The sequence below is a fragment of the Cardiocondyla obscurior genome, linkage group LG08, assembly GCF_019399895.1.
Source record: "Cardiocondyla obscurior isolate alpha-2009 linkage group LG08, Cobs3.1, whole genome shotgun sequence".
Classification (NCBI taxonomy): Eukaryota; Metazoa; Arthropoda; class Insecta; order Hymenoptera; family Formicidae; genus Cardiocondyla; species Cardiocondyla obscurior.
Genome location: NC_091871.1, coordinates 2,700,143 through 2,720,833, shown reverse-complemented (window position 1 = coordinate 2,720,833; position 20,691 = coordinate 2,700,143). Strand labels below are relative to the sequence as shown.

The following is a 20,691-nucleotide window of genomic DNA, read 5'->3' as shown; positions in this document are numbered from 1 at the left end:
AGATTTCTTACAGGTATTAAAAATTGCGAATAAAAGAGGATTAAACAAAAAAAAAAAAAAAACCAAAAAAAAATTCCGCACTCCCGGATTCGTTCCCGTTTTGCTAAACCTCATTCGCTTCCCTTATTAGTTATTTTATTTACTAATTACCGTTCTACTTAATGTCGCGCGTAGCGGAGCGGCAATTTGTCAGTCGCAAATCTGCCACGCGAGTGTCCATATGGGCAGAAAACAAACGATCTTGGGCCTCGCAGGAGTCACCGTAAGACACATTAGTCGGAGTGATAACGGAAAATAAATGCTCACAATATATTTAAATAAATGTCTATTCGACCGTGCCGGACTGTGTACGCATTTAATCATGCAAGACAAGTAAAACCACACACACATACGCACAGTCATTCTCTTGAATTAATTATCACGCGACATAAACATATGATACTACAGATTGATCGTCCCGTGTAAAACTCGGAAGCTTCGAGTGGTTTTTTTTTTTCTCTTTTTCTTTTTTACGTACATGTGTATTTTTCTCACTTCTCAGAAGAACGTCTCTGACGTTCAATTCCTTAGAAATAATCTAAACAGCGTGCGCTTAAAATCGATTACTCGTATTTTTACAAAGTAAACGTTTCAAGAATTCTCAATCTGCAAAAGCACGAGCACTCGGTCGGGAATTTAACTCCGGCATTGAGTATGAATTATTAACTTCACGCTCTCGGGTCGAATGGATTCGAGGCTCGCGCGTTACGGAAAGATCACGAGACACGTGTCGCCCCACGAAACTAACGGCGGTAAATTAACGAATCGTCCACGGTTATTGTTTCGCTGTGGAGTAATCGAACGCTGAAAGCCGTGCGAACAAATGCACGGTTCCCGATAGCATATGCCGTGGGTTTGCGACAGACGCGACACATACAGACGCACGGTTCGCATATCGCCGGGGTGATACGCGCGTTTATCAACCGGATATTCATTCTCGTTTTTTAACGCTTCCTCTATTATATTACGTTTTCGCGCGATACCAGCCGGCTTTTAGCATTCTACGAATCGATCGCAATCGAGAGGTTTGTTTCGCCGGTGAAACGGCGCGAATGCATTTCCCCCGTGTTTTTCGCGATTACTTCGGCGCCGTTAAATAACAAATTTACGTTGCAGCGGGTACGTTTATTGCGTTAACATATTGTTTAATAACCCCTGTCGGTGCTAACAAAAATATATGTATATATCCCGGTTTATAAAATTTCTTCAAAAAGGATTTTTTCCTCTCTTTTTTTTTTTTTTGCAACGATCCACTAAACGTAATGCAGGTAACGACTACATTCTTATTTCAATCATTTTGAGACCAGAATCTCAGCGAAATCAAAGATAAATTCTCAAGCCTGAATTCAATGACCGATAAGATCGCTAATCGAACAGTGAACTGTCGCCACCTCATCGAGCTTCACGTGGCCGCGTATATCTAAGTCAAATATTTGACAAACAATCACAGGCAATTACCAATCGTCGTGCACGCCCATAAAACTACCGATCACTAGCATTCGGAAGCTACTCCGGTACTTCTGGCCGGATCACCGGGTCACTGACACGCGCGCCCAATCATCACATTTCCGCGGCATTCGGCCGCGTCACGAATGCACTACGAATTCCGAATACGTCGCGAAGGACCGGGATCGACCGGCTGTCAGTTATTGTCCGTGGTTGCCTTCGAACTGACAGGCGGATCGCAACCGCACGAAGAAAGGCGCGGGAGAGACTGGCTCGCCGTGGGACACTGTGGGCGATCGGAGTAGGGGCAACCAGAGTGAGCACCGTGAGGAGAAATGTATACCTGGACGTGACGGTGTGATTTGTACAGATATTTAACGTTTTATTTTGTAGCAATTCCTAATTCAGTTCTTATTTTAATTTTTAAAATTAATTTTATTTATTTTTTATTTTTATTTATTTATTTTTTTTTTTTTAATTTAATTGCACGAGGCAGAAAATAATCTGTATTATTATTATTATTTTTTTTTTAATATATGTATATAATAATAAAAAACGATTTGATAAATAATTGAAAATATCGAATGATATACGTGTATATTTCATCCCGTTTTACACACGCTTCGTTCCACTTTCTATTTCCTATTTTAAACAATTATACGCGATCACCGGATCACGGAAAAAAAAAGAAAAAAAAGAAAATAACTACCTAACAAGTGGTACAAAGTAAGAAAAAGGTTATAGGTAGAAAACATTTCGCTAATAAACCGATATTGACGACAAAGTAATCGATCTCGTATCTTTAATATTTTATTTATTAATGGCGATGTTCCTAATTGTACCTTGTCGGTATCGAGGTGATGATATTTTACGTGTATAAATTGATTTGAGATTATAAAAATTAATTTTTAATCACCGAAACCGGTAAGAGTCTGGTGATTCATTCCACGCAGCCATCGATTGCCCGCGACCGCGAAATGTAATAAATATTAATTTGCCGACTTTCTCTCCGACGTACGCATTATTTTTCATTGTTCCTCGCAATCGTAATACGCTTGTTACCGACATCATATCGCGGTGGTAATTATTACGTGTGATGTACGCGGATCGCGGAAAGAAAGTGGCCGGTGAAATTACAGCACGACGTGAGTATATATATACATTCCCTGGTGTATTTTAAGCAACAAAAGCAGTAATATGCGCGACTACCGGGCGGCGAATGACAGCGAAAATTTACATGCGCGCGAAACATAATTGCGGGGAAATCGCTAAATTTTGCTGCACTGAGCGCAAATGGAATTGCTAATTATATGCTTTCAAACGCGACATTTATGGAGTACGTAATGACGCGAATCCATATACTTTCCTTTAATTTGCACGGCCTACCCCTTCACTTTCTATCCGCCGTCGACAGCTCAAACACGGTGGTGTAACGCCATTTAATAACTGGAACAACGGCGGCGGGCATTTCTCATTTACGTGTAATTAGGGTAAATTAACGTAATTATGTCGCGGTGGTCTTTATCAAAAGAAAATTTAATCCCCGACATTAATACGTGAAATGTAGAGGACGAACGAGGGGCCAGGCGTTGATAATAATTGAACGCAGATCCTTTTCCATCGGTCTTTTATCGAGTTGTTAGAATCTAATTAAAATTATTTACGTAATGAGCTTGGAAAATGTACGTGTCACAATAATCAGCCGATAAGTTGTACATATTTTCGTTTCACTCGAGAGTAATTAAATTAAATTAAAGTATACGGCAATAACCGGCGAGTTTTACCCGCTGAATCATTTTAAACCCTCGTTGTCGTCTCGACCTCGCGGGCTGCGGTTAAAGGGATTACTCTCAGGCTGCCAGAAGTGGAGCGAGATCAACTACCGTGGATTAAAGAGCACCGGGCTTCGTAAGTCACAACAGGAAGTCACGTCAATGGCGATGTCTGTCCCATTGTTCGGATATCATGCCTGAGTGGCGTTCAGGGACAAGTTGCAGTCGGACACGGTTTATTTTGGTATCGCCCACTCGCCGATCGGTTCTCCAACAACAAACGCGAGCGATGCCTAATCGCTCTAGATTGCTTTTACGTACGCCTAAAGCTTGACGGGGGCTCTTAAGACGCCGATGCCCGCTGAATCGTTGATTCATGCAAGATCGTCGAGTTGATAATACCCGCGTTAAGTATCCCCGGGTATAATAGAGGCTGACTTATTACGACAAATTAAAATAACAAACTCCTGATCGAAAATTAAAATTATACCGCGTGTAATGAGCAACAGGTGTTGCAACGTAGAGCAACCAATATGAGCGAAAATATGATACTGCGATATTCAATGCGCAACCGATGGCAGAATTAAAATTTCCTCTAATACACATCCGTGTGTGAATATTTCATAATTAATCTGATCGCGGTATTAATAAAAAAAAAAGCGTACGTGATTATCTAAAATGACGAATACGTGCGCTCATGTCCTTTTAATTGGAATTTATCGACAGTCGGGTATTTCAAGAGATGGATAAATATCTGACGATGAGCCAACGTCACGGCTGGTCCAGGCTTGAAAATACAACGGAATGGGATTTTCTCGTCGAGGAATGGACTAACACCAGCGATCCCTTAGAACTCTTGGATTTATTGTCACGATGTATTATTAATGGGAGATACTATCGTCCCGTTGGAGGAGCTTTTAGCGCGCTCGCGAAAGATAAATATGGATGAAGATCCGCTTGTGATCGATCGATGCGCCCTTTCGCGCGGCGGATCGGAAACGTCTTCAAGTTTTGCGACCCGTGGCTAAAAGCCGATGATTTGTGCCCGAGAGAGACGAGTTAACGTCGGTAATCTTACACGGGAGACCCGATATACGTGTCTCGTGAAATAAGAGTCTTCTCGGTACTTCCATCTGCAATGCGATTCTCGCCCGCTGTTCTCTTTCTCCAGGTGTGCGTTATCGATTTCACGACACCGCCCGCGAGGCGACAGTCGAAGAAAAATACCTAAACGCTATTGTTTGGCACACGTGTGCGTGCAAATCTACTTCTCTGATAAAGTCGATAAACGTAAAAGCATCAAGTAAAAATGTAAAATATTTTCTAATTGGTCAATTTTAATTTGGAGTTCTTTAACATTTTGTTCAATTTGATAATATGAAATATTATTTTAATAAAGCTTAAGAGGGATATGTAAATTAATAATTAAATATTTTTTTTTTAATCTATCGATATCACGGTATCTTATATGTATATGTAAAGAATATATCGATAATCTGGACAGCTATGATCACGATATCATGATTGCGACAATCTTTAGACGTGTGTAGTAGATCTCTTCGCGGCTGGGGATCGCCAGCACGACCTATTTCAGAGCGATTTTTGTATCTGCAGATTCCAGCCAGCGCTTTTACGGGGCACCAGCCGATTCGATCCGCTATTATCGAAAGAAACCTCAATGTTCGAGAGTGACATCGATTAATGTTCTCACACGCCGGCTAAATCTTACATATATCCAGAGAGAAACAGATGATATTTCGCGTGTCGCAATGATACACGATAGCGATTCCTAGCTCAGCGAATTGCGGAGCGCTGCGAGAGATAAATTCCAATTCGTTTTAAACGCCTAACGATCGGAAGATCAGAACGACGCTGAGTACCTAACAATTATCTGGGATAGGTGCGAGTTAGTAGCCTATCATGCGCCACGAGCGATGATTGCGATAAAGAAAGGCAAACGGTGTTGCTTTTAGAACGAGCTCCAGCCGTTCGAGTCGTCTTCGTGGCGCGGTAAAAAGGAAGGCGGTTTTAAAAAGTGCGACTTTTGAGTAATATACAAAACTCGCGAGAGCAATGCCATCGAGCGAGAATTACTGCGAGACCCGCGATATATTCCTGTTGCAATAAAGTGCTGTAGCTGCAAGACCGAAATTTAAATGGCGCCGCGGTGCGGTTTAAATTCTGGTCGACTTGCGCGGCAAAAAAAAAAAAAAAAAAAAAAGGGCTTTATTACGGTGCATCGGGAATATACATATATAAGCGTGCACGCGGAGACTTGACTTTTGCGCACCTGGGTCCAGCGGTATTATTCGGGGTCGCGGCTTCGCCAGGCTGAGTTATAGAGCGGAACGGCATTTCGCGTAGGTAGGCAGAAGGTTCAGTTATCGCGTGCGCGATAAACAAGGTCTCGCGATAGATGAGCGAGGCGCGGCGCGGCGTGTATGATTCACGCCGCGTGTGTCATCCGGCTATAAAACCGTAACGATCCGGCCGATGCGCGCGATGGATCGTGATGAACTCCGATGTACCCCCATATCTGCCCCTCGGGGTACGAAAGATCGAGCGCGGACCACTTCGCCTTGGGATAAGTCGAGCGCTACCTTCGCCTGCAAACCGCGCGGTATTTTATTTATACAAGGTAAATTTTTCTGCCTTCGTACTTGGTCAATTCCGGCGTGATGCTGCGAAAACGGCACACTCGGCTGTTCGCGCCGTCCCGGGCGGTATCTCAGCGCCGTGCCGGAAGAAGACAATCGAGCGACAGCTGCGACACGAGCGTAGCGCTGATGACGAGCCGCACTCGTGCGTTCGAGCGCGTTCATTTTGCAATACGCTAGAGCTAAAATATCGTTGCGCAACCACCAACCGCGGCTGCACAATGGCGCGAGGTACTGTCGAGTGAAAGGCGACGAGATATATCGCGCGGCTAGCAGGAACGGCCGACACGCGAGCGATCTCGCGCCGCGACGCGCGCGGTACGCGCGAGGAGCACCACGGAGAAAAAGAAGGATTCCTCCGCATCTGGCGGAACGAAATACCGATTAAAGCGGAACCCGCCGCGCCACCGCGAAATGACATAACCGGTCTCGCGGCGCGGCCGCCGATCAATATTCACCTTTAGCGAAACTAATTTCCTTACGGTCGCTGTACCGGCAAATTATCATATTTTGTAGAACCGCGCGCGTCGCACTTGCGTCCTCCGATTGCGCGCAATTCATTTCGTCCTCGATAATGCGAAATTTTCAACGACGGGACCGACGCAGGCGAAGACCCGACCGTTTCGCCAGCCGACCATCTATAACGTGCCGGTCTATATGAATTGTTTCATGACAATTCGTTGTTACGTAAAATCCAACGCCTTCTCCTGACCGAAGTGATCGCGGGGCTATTGTCTTCGGTGTCAGCAATGGCAATAAATTGTCTTTTAAATCCACGTACGCACCGATCTATTTTGCGTTCCTGCGCTATTATTTCAGTTCGCATCTAGTTTACGAGTATTATACAATAAGCGGATTGGACAATACACCGATTGCAAGCCGTGCAAATCATTATTTCGCAAATATCACATGTGTTTACTTTCAACAAATCTGTAACAGGACTTTGAGTGTAATCATGACGTTCATTGTTAAAAAAAATATGGAAAATGATGTAACGACGTTCTAGAGGCGACGTGTCCTGCAATCTGATGCGGCGGTAAAGTGTAGAAATCTGTTTATAGGTAATCTTTTGGTAGTCGAATATTCGCCTTTATAGCACTACCTTAATATAGATCGACGATAATGCGGCCATTGCTCGGCTTTTATGTATGCTTCGGTACATAAATATTGTCGCGCTTAACAGGTCGATACGACCTTCCGTAAATGCACGTGTCATTATCCTAAGAAGTTACATTAAACCCCTCTTCCACGTCGCGTTTAAAGTCACGAAAGTTGTCGAAATAAATCACTATCAAAGTAAAAAAAAATGTAAGATAGTCTCAATCGCGAAGTAAGAACGCGGGGCCGAAGACGTTTGCAAATTTCACGAGGTCGTCGTGACAATCGTATCGTCATTCTGACGCCGGCGATTTAAATGCCATGGTTGTGCACGAGGACCGGCAGCAGCTGGGCTGAAAGTAGTTGGTATTAAAGTACACGGCGGGCCGTTCCTTTCAAATGCCGCTCCGACATTTGACGAGGTCAAGACTGTGCGTGCACTCGCGCGATTCCCCGCTTCGTGAACGGAGTTGTTCGAGCAGCAAGCGTCCGATACGTTCGAGCCGCGTTTAAAGGAAGCGGCGCGAGTAATTCCAGTACTTTCGCAAAACGGTATACATGACAAACGACGCGGGTGACAGATAACGCGCGCGTCGCGCGAATTACGGTCGTCGCTGAGGCCCGACTATAGACTTGCCACTCCGATTGCGCGAAATTAAACGTTACCGTTAACGGCACCGCCAGCTGCTATGCGATTACTTGTTCGTCGATGGGCTGGAAACGTAAGCGATGAGTCGCGTTCGTTATGACGAGCAGATAATCGCGGGAACAACGGATCTATGTCGGCCACGTAAGTTGGAAGGCTGTGTAATAAAACTTGGGAATAAATTTGGATGAATTTACGAGAAAGAAAAGAGAGAGAGAGAGAGAGAGAAAGAGCTCGTGTTATACCTTGCAAGAAATGGCATATCTGCACGCGATTCTTTTTTTCCCCCGAGCGAGCTTCGACCGCAAAGTTCCTAGCTGACGTTTTTATGAAGACCCGTTTCAATCTCCATAATAAATGCTTCCTCGCTAGTCGATGCCATGATTTATGAGACGCGTCGCATCGACAATTTTGTAACGCAAGATTTACACTTCGACCTGCTGCAGCCAGCCTTTGAAATGATGGAGACTGCAGTTCCCAGGACGTTCGACCGTCTGACAAACAAAATGTGAAACCGGCAGAAACATCGATAATACTTGACGACATTCGAAGCGATGAAATATCGATAGAGGAGGCTTATTGGGGGCACCGGGAGTTTGCCAATTTTTCGTATGCCAAGTCTTCCCCGAAAATCCTTGAATGGAGGTAGCGGCGAGGATGCCAAGACGAGATGAGTAGGTGGGATATTAGATCTTTCGAGGTCGCGGCGAAGAGCAAAACGGTGACTGCCGCGATACGTATGCTTCCAGGGAAAGATGCGACATGCTGAATGCTCACCGACGCGAGAACGTAAGGTAGGCTTCGACACCGCAAAGCGCTGTGTTCTCGTTGAGTCCGAAGGTCTCCTCTCGAGTGGTAGAACCGCGGCACATTTTTATAAAACTCGGTCACTTATCGTCTACTCGAAGAAACACCTAGGCACACATACCGAGCCGCTACATTGTGCAGTAGCGCGGCTCGTGCACATCTGGTAGTTAAATATAGTGGAACTTGTTATATCTGTTTGCCAACTTTTCTGCCGTTTCGACCGCGTCGCGGTTTTTGTCGATCGAACGGTAAAAGTCGCCAGCGATAAATTTATGAATAAAACAAACGCGGGGTATTAGTTTTCTCGAGCTGTCGCTATTTCACCTTGAAGGCATCTCGCGCCGACACATCGCTATACGTTGCACGTTTACATATATTCATGACGATATTTTTTACGCCGCCTCGCGCGCGATCTCTCATCGATCACGAGATCCCATAGATATTCCATGGTCGTAATCTTGAATTTATCTTTCCGTCTTATCCATCCGTTTGTCTATTTCGGCGTGCGCCACGGTAAAACGTTTCGGACAATCCGGGGAAGAAAAGCGGAAAACCGAACATTTCGCTAGGAAGACTGACGCGTCGGAGATTCCTGCTTAAGTAAAACTTGGAGGCGGGATTTTGCGAAAAATGGAGCACCACCGAAAGTGAAAAGCACGGAACGAATTTCGACATTAACGCGCCAAAAGGAATGGACACGTTGAATAAAAACAATCGTGTAATCCGAACTTCAATATCGCGCCGAGTATAAAGCGCGTTACGCGAGCAGTATATATGAATTGAACGACTTTTGCGAGTTGAACACGTAAACGCAGCATTGTCTAGAAGGAACAAATATTATTCCAAGAGACTGGTTGTTGTATGTCTAGAGATCATTGCACTCTAGTAACCGCGGTAACTGGATAACAGAAATTCGGCGAGAGATCAATGAACGATGGAAATAATTAAATTTGGTGCCCCCGAGCTCGATCCGAGACAATCGAATAATGCAACAATTCAAGGACGAAATTAGATTCGGAAATTTCATCTCTTGAAAGTTGTAGCATTTAGTATCTCGCGGATCTAAATCTCCAAAACTTTTGTAATTTGAAATTAAATTCTGAAGAAATAGCGAACAAAATTGGAGCTCGATAGGAACTAGAAATTGTTAAATTAATTTCAAAATATGATGATTACAAAAAGTTTTGGATAGTTCGCCCTCTCCGTAACGCATAACTTTTTAGAGATAATTTAATTGTATGTAACTTTTTTGTGCACATTCTCGACATACTCTCGCTGTATCGCTGTTGGGAGTCACGAGAGCACGAAAAAAAATTTTTCTTTTTGTTATTCGCAATTTCTAATCTACAAGAAATATATTCGAAACCACAGGCGACCAACCTTAAACCTTCGATTCACGATCGCGATACTTCGGTATAAAACCAGCTGTGCTTCCGAAGACGAGGAAGTTCGAATTTTACGATCAACCCGGGGCAGCGATAGCGGTCCCTCCCAGCATCAGGAAGCTCGTAACCGGAAGGTGCACCGCGCCGGTAAGGTCATTACATCGTTACCATTAGGCGACCTCTGGTCCCTCCCTCTTGCCGTAGGGCCGGAACGCAGGGCGGCTTCCTGCTGCCGGTCAACGACGGGAAGTGCACATAGGGTGCATTAATGGACGGTAACGTAAGTGTTTAACGGTGTTACTCTTCGCGAAGCAGAGACCAGCTAATTACCTGATACACGGACTTCCTCGAAGCTAAACTCGTGCGTAAAGAGTGCGTAAAAAGAAAAATTCGTTCTAACTATATTGAAAATTTTCCCTTTTATCTTTAACAAAAAAAAAAAAAAGAAAAAACCACACACAAACACAAACTACCTTGCTACAAAATTTTCTCTCCTGCAAAAAACAGAAAAAGTGGAAAGAAGGAAAAATCTGGCGCAACAACTTTGAAAACAGTGGAAAATTAAATTTTCCAATTAATTCTCTTTTCCTTAATTAAATGTTTAAAATATATGAAAGTCTATATACGCGTTAAAAAAAAAAAAAAAAAATAAGTACAATTTGTATTTCGTAATGTTATATCTACTTCAGGCTTTTACGCAGCTACTATCTAACAAGAATCTTATGTACGTTGTAAGGTAACAATCAAGATAAATTCGAGAAGGTGACAACGGCAGCGTTAACAATTGGTGACGAAATAAAAAAAAAAAAAAAAAAGGGAAAAAGATTGCGATGTAACGAGACAAGACTTGCTGGGCGATTGGCTGCAGCACGAACGGAAAGAAATCGAGCACGTACGTTGCTCCCCAAACAATTTTCCTCTGCGCCGAAAATTTCAAATGAGTTTCCGACGCGTTTGCCAAAAATTCCTATCGAATGTCTCAGTTGCTTTAGAGTATCCGGTATTCGGATTCCGTTTTACGTCCCTTTTTATTCGAACGAGTATCCGAAGCTATAGCGAGACACGTCCGCGCGAGAAGCTTTTGTGTTTGGACGATGATCGATTGTTCGATGTAATATTGCGTGTATACTATTCGAACGACAAACACATTGTTGCCCCGCAGCCATTCTCCGGCTGCACATTCCTTCGATTTTAACACTTTACCAAATTGTGTGCAGTTACGACAATTCCGCACGCAATTTCGAGATAGAAACGGTGTATTTCTTGCAGACGCGGAAAAATAATTAAGAAAAAAAATTAAGTCCAGTTGAAAAATATGAATAATCGGAATATTTCAACCATTCACGTGTTTGATAAAACAACAATGCTTAGTTTATAAAATTTAAAAACCACTCGAAATTATTTGCTAAATCTGAATCGCGCGCTTGCTGTATTATACCTGCTAAATATGAACGCGTGTACTATTCTTACGCACACACCTAAGAGAGCGAGCAGCCAGACGACGTCTGGTAATGCGACACGAGAGCATTTATATAACATTCGTAATACAGCAGTATAGAGAAAGGGATTCTGTATTTTATGGATTTGAGAGTTGGCTCCGGTGCTATATAATAAAAGACGACAGGGAGAGGCGTGTCGCGGGATGACGCGATCATATCGAAACTTCAGGGTTTATGTCTGTATAAAACCGACGGGGAAGACCGTTATGACGGTCGTAAAATAATTGCCGTGACCCGTGCCGTTCTTGCTTTATTATTCTACGAGATGAACCGTGTCGTGAATTAAACTTGATATTCTTATCTCGCGTTATTTCACGTGAGACTTTATTCCGGTCTTTACGTTGCATTTAATTGTTTCAACGCGTTGTAAATATGATAAATCCATAATTGAATCGAGATAAGCGGTAATACGTACAGCGCTCGACCTAGAATCGTTTACGTTTAAGTATTCCGCGAATGACAACGCGTAATTAAAAGCGCGGAAGGTGATGTGCCGCGCACGAACTAATTCGCAAGCTAATTACGCGAATAGCGAACGAGCTCGGAGTCGTGTCATTCTCGAAATTGTCGAGCGGCTGCTATTTCTCGCCGATGGTAATAACCTTTCGCCCCGGAAATGACGATCAATGCCATAATGACATCGACGGCGTTTTTCCTATCGACGTGGTAGCGCGCCAGCTATTTGCAAAAGCTGCATGGCCGGCCAATTTGTCGGGCATTAATGATGGCGACCGACGGCGCGTTAAGCGAACACCGTTTATAATCGCGCTGATTACAGCCGGGTCCATTGATTGTCCAAGCATAACCTTGGCAACGCGGACGAGATGCGGTTGGTCCGGCTCTCCCCCTCTAGGGTGCATCATCCCTCCGGTGAGAGTCGACGAGAGGGTGAATTTTCGGGCCGATGGACCCGTCTCGCTTCGCCGACGCGTTAATGGAACGCATCAGCGTTTAGCAAAAACATGCCCGGCTTCTCCTCGCTGCGGCGTTCAACACGAAATCGTTAATACAAACCGCGAAAGTATGAAAAATTTTGCATAATGATTCGAACGCATTCGAGTCGATGAACAAAAAAAGGGCACCCGTAGAAAGATTAATAGCCCGTATAACACACGATATATTCGCCAAGAGTTAGTTCTGACTCTCTGAATATTTACTACAGAGAAAATATCGACGCCCGGTGACTATTCGTACATCCGCTGGGAATAATAGTTTATTGATCTTTTGTAATGGGGCCGTCATATCGAAAAGCACAATCGAGACCCCGTCTTTCTTTGCGTTTTAACCGATTGGTTTTTACTGTCATGTAATCGATCTTCCTCTCTATTCTTTCATCTAGGATTAAAAGCCATGTTTTTAATCATAGCTGACATTTTTAATCATAACCGCCCTTTATCCGCTTTCGGTCTGATAAACCGGACTCGTCAGAATGGAATCCCTGGGTAAACAATTTTCGTAAAAAGTTATTACGGCAACAAGTTATTAAAATTTTATTCTATTTTATCTTTTTACAAAGAAATGCATGAGAAAAAAAAATCTAATAGATTGCTCCTTTAAAATTTTATTTTCAAACTAGAATAACTTGGCGAGCTAACTATATTTTTAAACTTAGGAGCGAGCCTCCCCGTGGGTTTTCCACGTCCATCAGACATTCCTCGTACCATTTGACGTAATGTATTGTATACCCAGGGTCTAGCCGCACGTCCGAGGAGATCGAAGCCCTTTGCGAAGTTATTTCAAGCCGACGAGGGCTAGAGAAGTCGCACAAAGCGAAGTCTCGCCGTGCCTCGAAATCGAATTACGCGGTGGTTGAGAAACGACGCGCGGAGACTGAGGGGCGAAAGATGGGCAGGAAGATACAACGAAACAACGAGGGAGTCGGCCGATGGGAAATGGAGAGATCTCTCTCTCTCTCTCTTTCTCTTTACGGATAAAAACGAGTTATACTCCACTTCACCTTAATATATTTAACTACCTTTGTCTTTTAGCACATAGTGGCGTCTTCATTCCTCGAATGCGTTTATAGGATGTGAAAATCTATTTTATTATTTTTTTTTCTGCAAAAGTTTATTTATCCATTTACTCTATCTTTCAAAGAGAGATTAAATAAATTGAGCAAACTGCATTACAATTGCACCGTAATAATAAAATTTATTTTAGCTTCTACAAGGTAGTGGCTTAATTTTGATAAAATCAGTTATCTATTTTTGTGTTAATTTCTTATCGATATCTTACACCCTGATATTTTATCGTCTGATAAAATTTGTCTCAAACGGTCGCGACGGAATCGTCTCACGTGCTCACGAAATTTCACGCGAGGGAATATCCAGACAGTATTTTGTCGACTGATCGCTTCAGACTCGAGAGAGAGTTGATGGACAGGAAGATGGAGGGTTAACGAAAGGATGTAAAGACGATGAGCGCTTTAATCTAGTTGTTAATTTATAGCAAGTCCTTTAACATGCTCGTTATCAGGATCGAATAGCACAAAGGACTTAATCTCGACTTCATTTGCATACAACCCTATCGGAGTTCCGACTTGAGTCGAGACAGGGTGGACCGACAGATGCAATTAACTCATTCGTAGTCTTCTACTTTTGCCTACTCAAAAAATAAACTGTCTCCTGAACGGCAAACAGAATGCAGATTGCGCCGCAGCATAATAAACTTCGGCTGTAGTTCAAATGTAAAATGATGAAAAGCGAGAATAAACAGGTGTATTCCGAACAAGGAACCGCATATTATTAAATGAAATTTATCATTTCGTTATGCAAATTGAAATGATAATGTAACAAAATGATAAAATTCTAATTTCCATCGAATTTTAATTAACGCGATAAGCAAAATATTACAATTGGAAAGAAATCGTTTTACGGGCGGAGGAGAGAGAAAACGCAACGAAATAATAATTTTTTTGTTGTATAAAAGATTAAACGCGCACGGCGATTGTGTAAGAATATAAATACCGTAAATCAATATTCGCCCTCAAAAAATAGACTTCGCGTAACAGGACGAATTCTATCTTCAGCTCCGCCACGTTTTATCGCTTATATAAAACAAAATTCTGTCACATCGCGTTACCGACGTTCCCGCAACCGTATTTCGAAATGTTTCGATATCCAACCGTCCGCTGAATTCTCGATTTCCAATCTTTCAGTCGAGTGTATCCTGGGAAATTGAAACTGAAATACCTTGCGCCACTTTAACGAACCGCACGAAATAGAAGATTCGCGGGGAGATTCTAAAATATTAAACCGATATAATCCTCTGTGCTACGTCGAGTACTACTGTATGCGGTAACATTCATATTTAACCGCAAGCGCCGCGTTCACAATCGAGTTTAAATTTTCAGTTTCCAATTTATAACCACCGGAGTCTTCTGATACAACTGTCTTAAATCAAAAGAAGATTACCGTGTGAAAATATATATTTCCGCTGAAAATATTAGCTGATTCGCTGGTTTAAATATTTTATTAAACGTGAGAACGATCTACGAGAACTATCTTCCATGAGAGAAACAATTGGTAGAAAATAAAAAGAAAAAAAAAGAGATAGAGAAAAACTACTTGTACTGGGACAGAAATTTTTTTTCACCGAAAGCTATTTTTGACGGAATCAATAAAAATAAATACCATAGGTGTGTCGAGAAAAAACAGGATGAAAGAGCGATAAAAAGGGACGAAAATAAGATAAAAATGAATTCGCGACCACTACCGGATTCCATAAAGTCGTCCGCGATGTCAGCGAAATCGTCACGTTTTCTAGGGATCGTTTCTGCAGCGCGAAAGATAAGACTCACCCTTTGCGTCGTAAACGTGATTTCCCTCCGAGCGGAAAAATTTTCTTTTCTCAGCGTCCTCTCGTCCGACCGAAAGGAGCATCCCGCCGAGCCTTTATGCTCGGCTGATAAAAATCCTTCTAAATCTCGCCGAAGCCTGCGAAAGCCGGTACCCACGAAACGATTCGCTCTGAGAAATACGGTCCCGCTAAAAATTTGCATCTAACGACTCGCGCCGCTCCCGCGTAATCGCGCCAATAATCTCATGTAAAAAAAAAACGCGTTGTATAAAAGTACAGTTAGTCGAATTGAAAAGCAAAGCTATTTTCTCGCCTCAAACAAATGCACCGTCAAATGAAAAATTATATCCTCTGTCTCGAGCGAAACTCGAATAAAATCTAACTTTTCCGCTGAAAGCTGCGGATAATATTCCAATTATTTTACAACGTAAAACTCTAACTTTGTATAATCGCGAGTGCTACTATTTTAATGAGAGAGCACGGCTGAACTAGGGGACGGGATATAAAATTTCGATGAAAGCAGCACAATTTCACTTACCGCCCGCGTGCTGAACGCCTGATTTACGTTGTTGACGTTGTTATTAATGTGGTTGTTGTTGTTGAGGTGATTGCTGGTGGAATTGGTGGTGGAGTTATTGTTGCTGACGTGATGATTCGAGTGGTTCCCATTGTTGTGCTTGTTGTGCTTGTGCAGCACCATCGCGGCGAACATGGTCGAATGTCTATCGCGCACCGTGAGCACGCGGAACGGAGCGAGATGGTCTTTCAAAAATCTCTCGATCTCCCTACTCCTCGTTTCGTCGCATGACTTCGAACCGTCCACGTCAATTCTCCGAGCTAAAATACCGCGCGTGCGATTTGTTGCGACAGTCAACAACAAGTGTGAGAAAATGGTGCGCCTGGTAGATGGAGAGACCTTCAAACTTTTTATAACTCTTGGAGAATCGGTGAGATTCTCCCTTGAAGTCTGACAAAAGTTTTCCACGTTGATGAGTTTCGCTTATCTCAAAATAAAGACGCTTGTTTCAGCGATCTCGTGTCTTTTGGTCTTTTTTTTTTTTTTTTTTAAGATAACAGAATTTATAATAGAGCTAAGGATAGTCTTTCAAGATGTATACAGAATCCGTGACAGTTGCAAGCGTAGTAAATTGTGCTTCGGTTTCGCAACTCTGAAAATGTCCCGCTCAATTTTTGTCGGACCCGAACGTGCACACGTACACAACGGAAGATTTACTGCTTCACGGAGAAAGACTAATTTCATTCCGGCGCCTGCAAAACGGCTCGGATGCCGGCGCGGCCTGCGAACTCCGCAGAGAACCACGTGCTGTAACCGATGCACAATCGAATGAGGGAAAAAGCTTCTCAGACTTTCTCCCGTTAATTTCGTTGAGGGAATCCGCGTAATGGAAGGCGGCGGCAAAACCGCAAACACGACAGCTGGGAGGTATCGCGTGATTGTTTATGACGCCGCGCGAATCAAGGTTCAAACGAAATGAAGGATTCTTCGCTAATATGTTTGTTTTTGTCCGCCGAGTAATCTCCTTCCCTCGCTTTTCCGACTTATGCACAGCGGAACTACCGCGATTTACAAACTTTTCACACCGCGTGCTTTCATTTGTTCCCAAAAGACTGCTACAGGTGCGCGAACATAACGCGTGCAAACGTGAAGCCAGGAGGAACTTTTTTTTTTTTTTACAGTGACAACGGTCAATTAGCAATTAGCGTAAAATAATTATTACTGCTAGTTAGTGGCCTTCGATGACTAATGCGCCGCGATAGCCTGGAGACTTAAACGTTCCTTTTTATATCACTGAAACCGACGCAGTGAGTCACCAATCGTGCTAAATTGTATCATGTTCTTAGATCGTTAGGCGCAATATGTTTCTACGCATAAATCTATCGCGGTTTTAAAGTACGTTACATTTTTTTTTTTATGAAGCATTAAAATATGGTAAAAAAAAAAAAAAAAAAAAATAAAAAAACGTTGAACGTCAAATGAGAAATGCAACGGAGTTAGAAGTGCCGACTAAGGTCAGCTGTGTTTAGAGGCACGTTCAAAACGCGCAAGGCATTCTCACAAATAAGAGAAATTCCGCACGCGAGGTACGCATCGGTTCCCGGCACCTATCGATTTGTTATAAATAGTCAGGTGCAGCGAACTGCGGCTATTCATCTTCTCTCCCTCTCTCTTTCTCTCCCCGTTGGGTTACCCTCGCCATCTTTTAACGTGGGAGCTATACCTCTCCCCTCGGTTTGCGCAACGTCGATCGAATCTCCGCAAACCACGATTTTCATTGTAAACATCGTTTACCACACGTTGCATACGGAGGGATGAAACCTTCCATTACGTCAATCTGAGGCCCCGTCGATAAATTGTTTAAATCGTCGTTTCAACTACGTTCCTCTTTCTCTCCACACGTCAATCTGATATACGAGATCTTTGTTACGACCGCGGGTTAAATCGCGCCGGCATAATCCTTGCCGTCAAATCTTTTTTTTTTTTTTTTTTTTAATATTTCGGAGACACGTCGCGCGAACGTATAGAACATTTTTTTTAAAATTCCATAATTTAAATAACAACGCGATTATAAAAACTTGCAATAACATTCGCAATAAATTAATTACAGTCGTAATACGTGATAAATTGCCGATAATAGAAAATACATTTAAATGCCACGACATTCGTGGGCGATACGTTAGCCGTCGATCTATCTGAGCAACGCTTAATACGGAGATTTATCTGGAAAGTGAACGCAAGGCGATTTGCGACGTCCTACGAAAATCCATTACGACAAAATGTCTTCCTCGGAAGAGTTGCTCATGTACCGTACGTATTTACTGTTAATTGGAATAGTTATTCGAACTCGGTCGGGGCTGATTGGCCGGCGCAGGATTGGCCGGATGTCTCGCGGCAGGTGGGGCCCCTCGGTCTAACGCACAACGTAACGCGGTTAGCGCCACGGCGATAATTGCGACCAGAACATCGCCTTGTAATCGAATTGGGTCGCGCGTGAATCCCGACCGTCTCTTGCACTGCAATCACCGCGATATTCGCCTCGCGCACCTCGTTAAGAACGCCGACGCTTGCAATTCCGCGTCACGAAACCTACACGGCGCACGAGATACGTCAAGATAAATTCTTTAACTGAGAAACCATAGAGAAGTTTCTTACAGATAGCTGAGGGTACACACGAGTCTTCTATATGATTCCGGAAATCTTGCTGTACAATCGGTTTCAGAGTCGCCGCTTAATCCCTCGTATTTTTATCACGTTCCGTTCGCGGATTACAACGAAAGGATTCAAGTTAAATAATAGCGTTAATCAATTTTAAATTGCAGAAGGAACAACGAGCTTGTCATTAAAAAAAAAAGAGAAAGATTGTTGGTTTAAACATTAAAAAAAAAAAAAAAAAAGCGAGAGGGAATTATTGGCTACGATTGAGTGCGTTTTCGCTTGTGCATCAGCGCGATTCAATCGCGGCAACTTTTCCAATTAACTGAACTGAAATCGCTGTAGAAAGAGATCAATTAAATTTATCGATACGCATCCCGCCGCAATTGCCCGTGGCAAATGAAACCAAATATAACGGAAGAGACGAATACACGTATACTTTTTGCGCTTTTATTCGACGATACTTTTTTAACTTCCTGCGAATTTGATAAATATCGTACATCGCAGTCGCAAGCCGATTGCATGTCTCCTCCCGAATATCAAGCTGGGTGTTAAGATTCCGCGAGACATCTCTTTTTTTCGTTTCGAGAAATGCCGCGTACAAAACTCACGTCGTAATGCAGAAACAAAATAACTTTACGTGATTGCAGATTTCGTCGCGGAAATAAGAGTTGGTCGGTTGATTCACTTTGGGAAATGTCGTTTCGCAGGATTTTCCATTAACTGCATTGCCCTCGAGCGTGCGCGCCGGGGTCCTTATTCGCGACGATAGGACGTCGACGAAGGATTTGGGCGAAGGTCGGTTCCACTTCGTAAATCCGAGCGTATAAAGTTTCCGCGGCGCGCTCGTTGTTTTGCCGAACGAAATCGAGCGAGTTTCTTGTCGCGCGAACGGCAAGGACAACGGCAGGGACGACGAGTACAGACAAATATTTCGGCAAGAAACGTTCCCTCGGCTCTTCGACATTGCATCACTTCGCTGCCTCTTCGCGTTTGCATGACTTTCAATTCCGCGGGATTTCCATCTCGCTCTCAACTTGCATCCCGGCTTTCGAATCGCATCTCATTGTTGAAATGGCACGTTTTAGCGAGAACGACTTCGTTAAGGATTCAAGATTTAGTTAAATATACATTGTAAAACAACGTCGTATTAAATCACGGAAAGTTCGCCTTTGTAACGCCGCGTATACCGGCGGAAGGTCTGATTATAACGCTAATGATCCCTTTCTTGCTCGCGAAAAAGAAAACAACCCCGAGTCTAAGTCTAAGTCCCCTTTGAGAAACGTCTCGTCTGGAAAAGTTCCGAGTTCAAACAATATTTCGCTCCGCATGCAACGAAGAGAGCACTCGTGTTTGATTTACGATACATTGGACAAGAAGATATTACAGTGGTATCATACGAAGATATTGAAAACTCGCCGCAGATACGATTTACGATCATGTCGAGCAAGAAAAGATGAAGCCATCGTATCAAAACATCACGGATCGAGCGACTCCATTTTCTTCTCTCCTTCCTCACGCACCGGAAATTCCGATCGGTCATGTTACGAGCTATCCATCTCCTCGCTATTCGAGCTCTCAATACATCAACGACGTTAATCCACTTCTTATTAATTAACCGCAATTACGTGGCGGTGAATCGGCTTAACTGAATACGCCGCGGTAACGATTCTCGAACCGGATGATTTTGCCTGGGGTCTATCTTCGTTGCGTCTACTTTGCAAGAAGTGAAACAACCACCGTCGCCTAACGCGTCCCTCAGTTCTACAATCTTTCAGCTGCACTCGTAAATTTCTAACTGTTTACGAACTGCTCGTTAGGCAGATGTTTTCAGACACTTTGGAGCAGCAGAGCGAAAATAGTTTAACTTCACCGACGTGCTAAATTTTTGATTGGATGAAAAAGGAAAAAAAAAAAAAAAAAAGGCTCCAATCCTAATCGATATAGTCGACATGGCTGGGATTCGTATGTTCTACGCGCACCCAGTGTTACGCGACTGCTTACATAACGCAGTCGTACGCGTGTGGGTATACATATGACGCAACGATGCATATGCATCCCCGGGGAGGGCCAATATGGACGTAGGATATATAGTCGCATCGCAACACGGCGCATGTATGCAATGTCCACCTTTATCGAACTTTTGTTACGGTGAAAAAAAGCGCTCGGCTTGAACAACGGCGGCCGGAACAAAGCACCGCAATCGCCACCGCGGGGTTACAGGAATTACTGATTTTACTACCGTTAAAAAAAAAATGTATAAAAAAAAATTAAATATTGCGCCGGCAGTCACAACAAAAGTGCTTGATAATTATCAAAAATATAATAACGAACGTGCGTAAAATAAGGAATGCTAATTAATATTTACAGTA

At 43.2% G+C, this 20,691-nt stretch overlaps 1 protein-coding gene across 4 annotated transcripts in view; it reads right to left on the bottom strand.

The window, feature by feature from the left end:
- The window catches only part of Gckiii (Germinal centre kinase III), an 82,266-nt gene that overhangs the window by 33,213 nt on the left and 28,362 nt on the right, over window positions 1–20,691 (bottom strand). The window contains exon 3 of one of the 4 annotated variants that reach the window (XM_070661205.1): window positions 15,686–15,984. The exons of 1 other annotated variant lie outside the window; for it this stretch is intronic. In XM_070661205.1, the coding sequence (XP_070517306.1) occupies window positions 15,686–15,859 (174 nt within the window). In that variant the 5' untranslated portion in view covers window positions 15,860–15,984. Of the gene's footprint in view, window positions 1–1,497; window positions 2,665–15,685; window positions 17,113–20,691 lie in introns of those variants that run through there. 2 more of the 4 variants (XM_070661206.1, XM_070661204.1) reach the window with 2 other exon arrangements.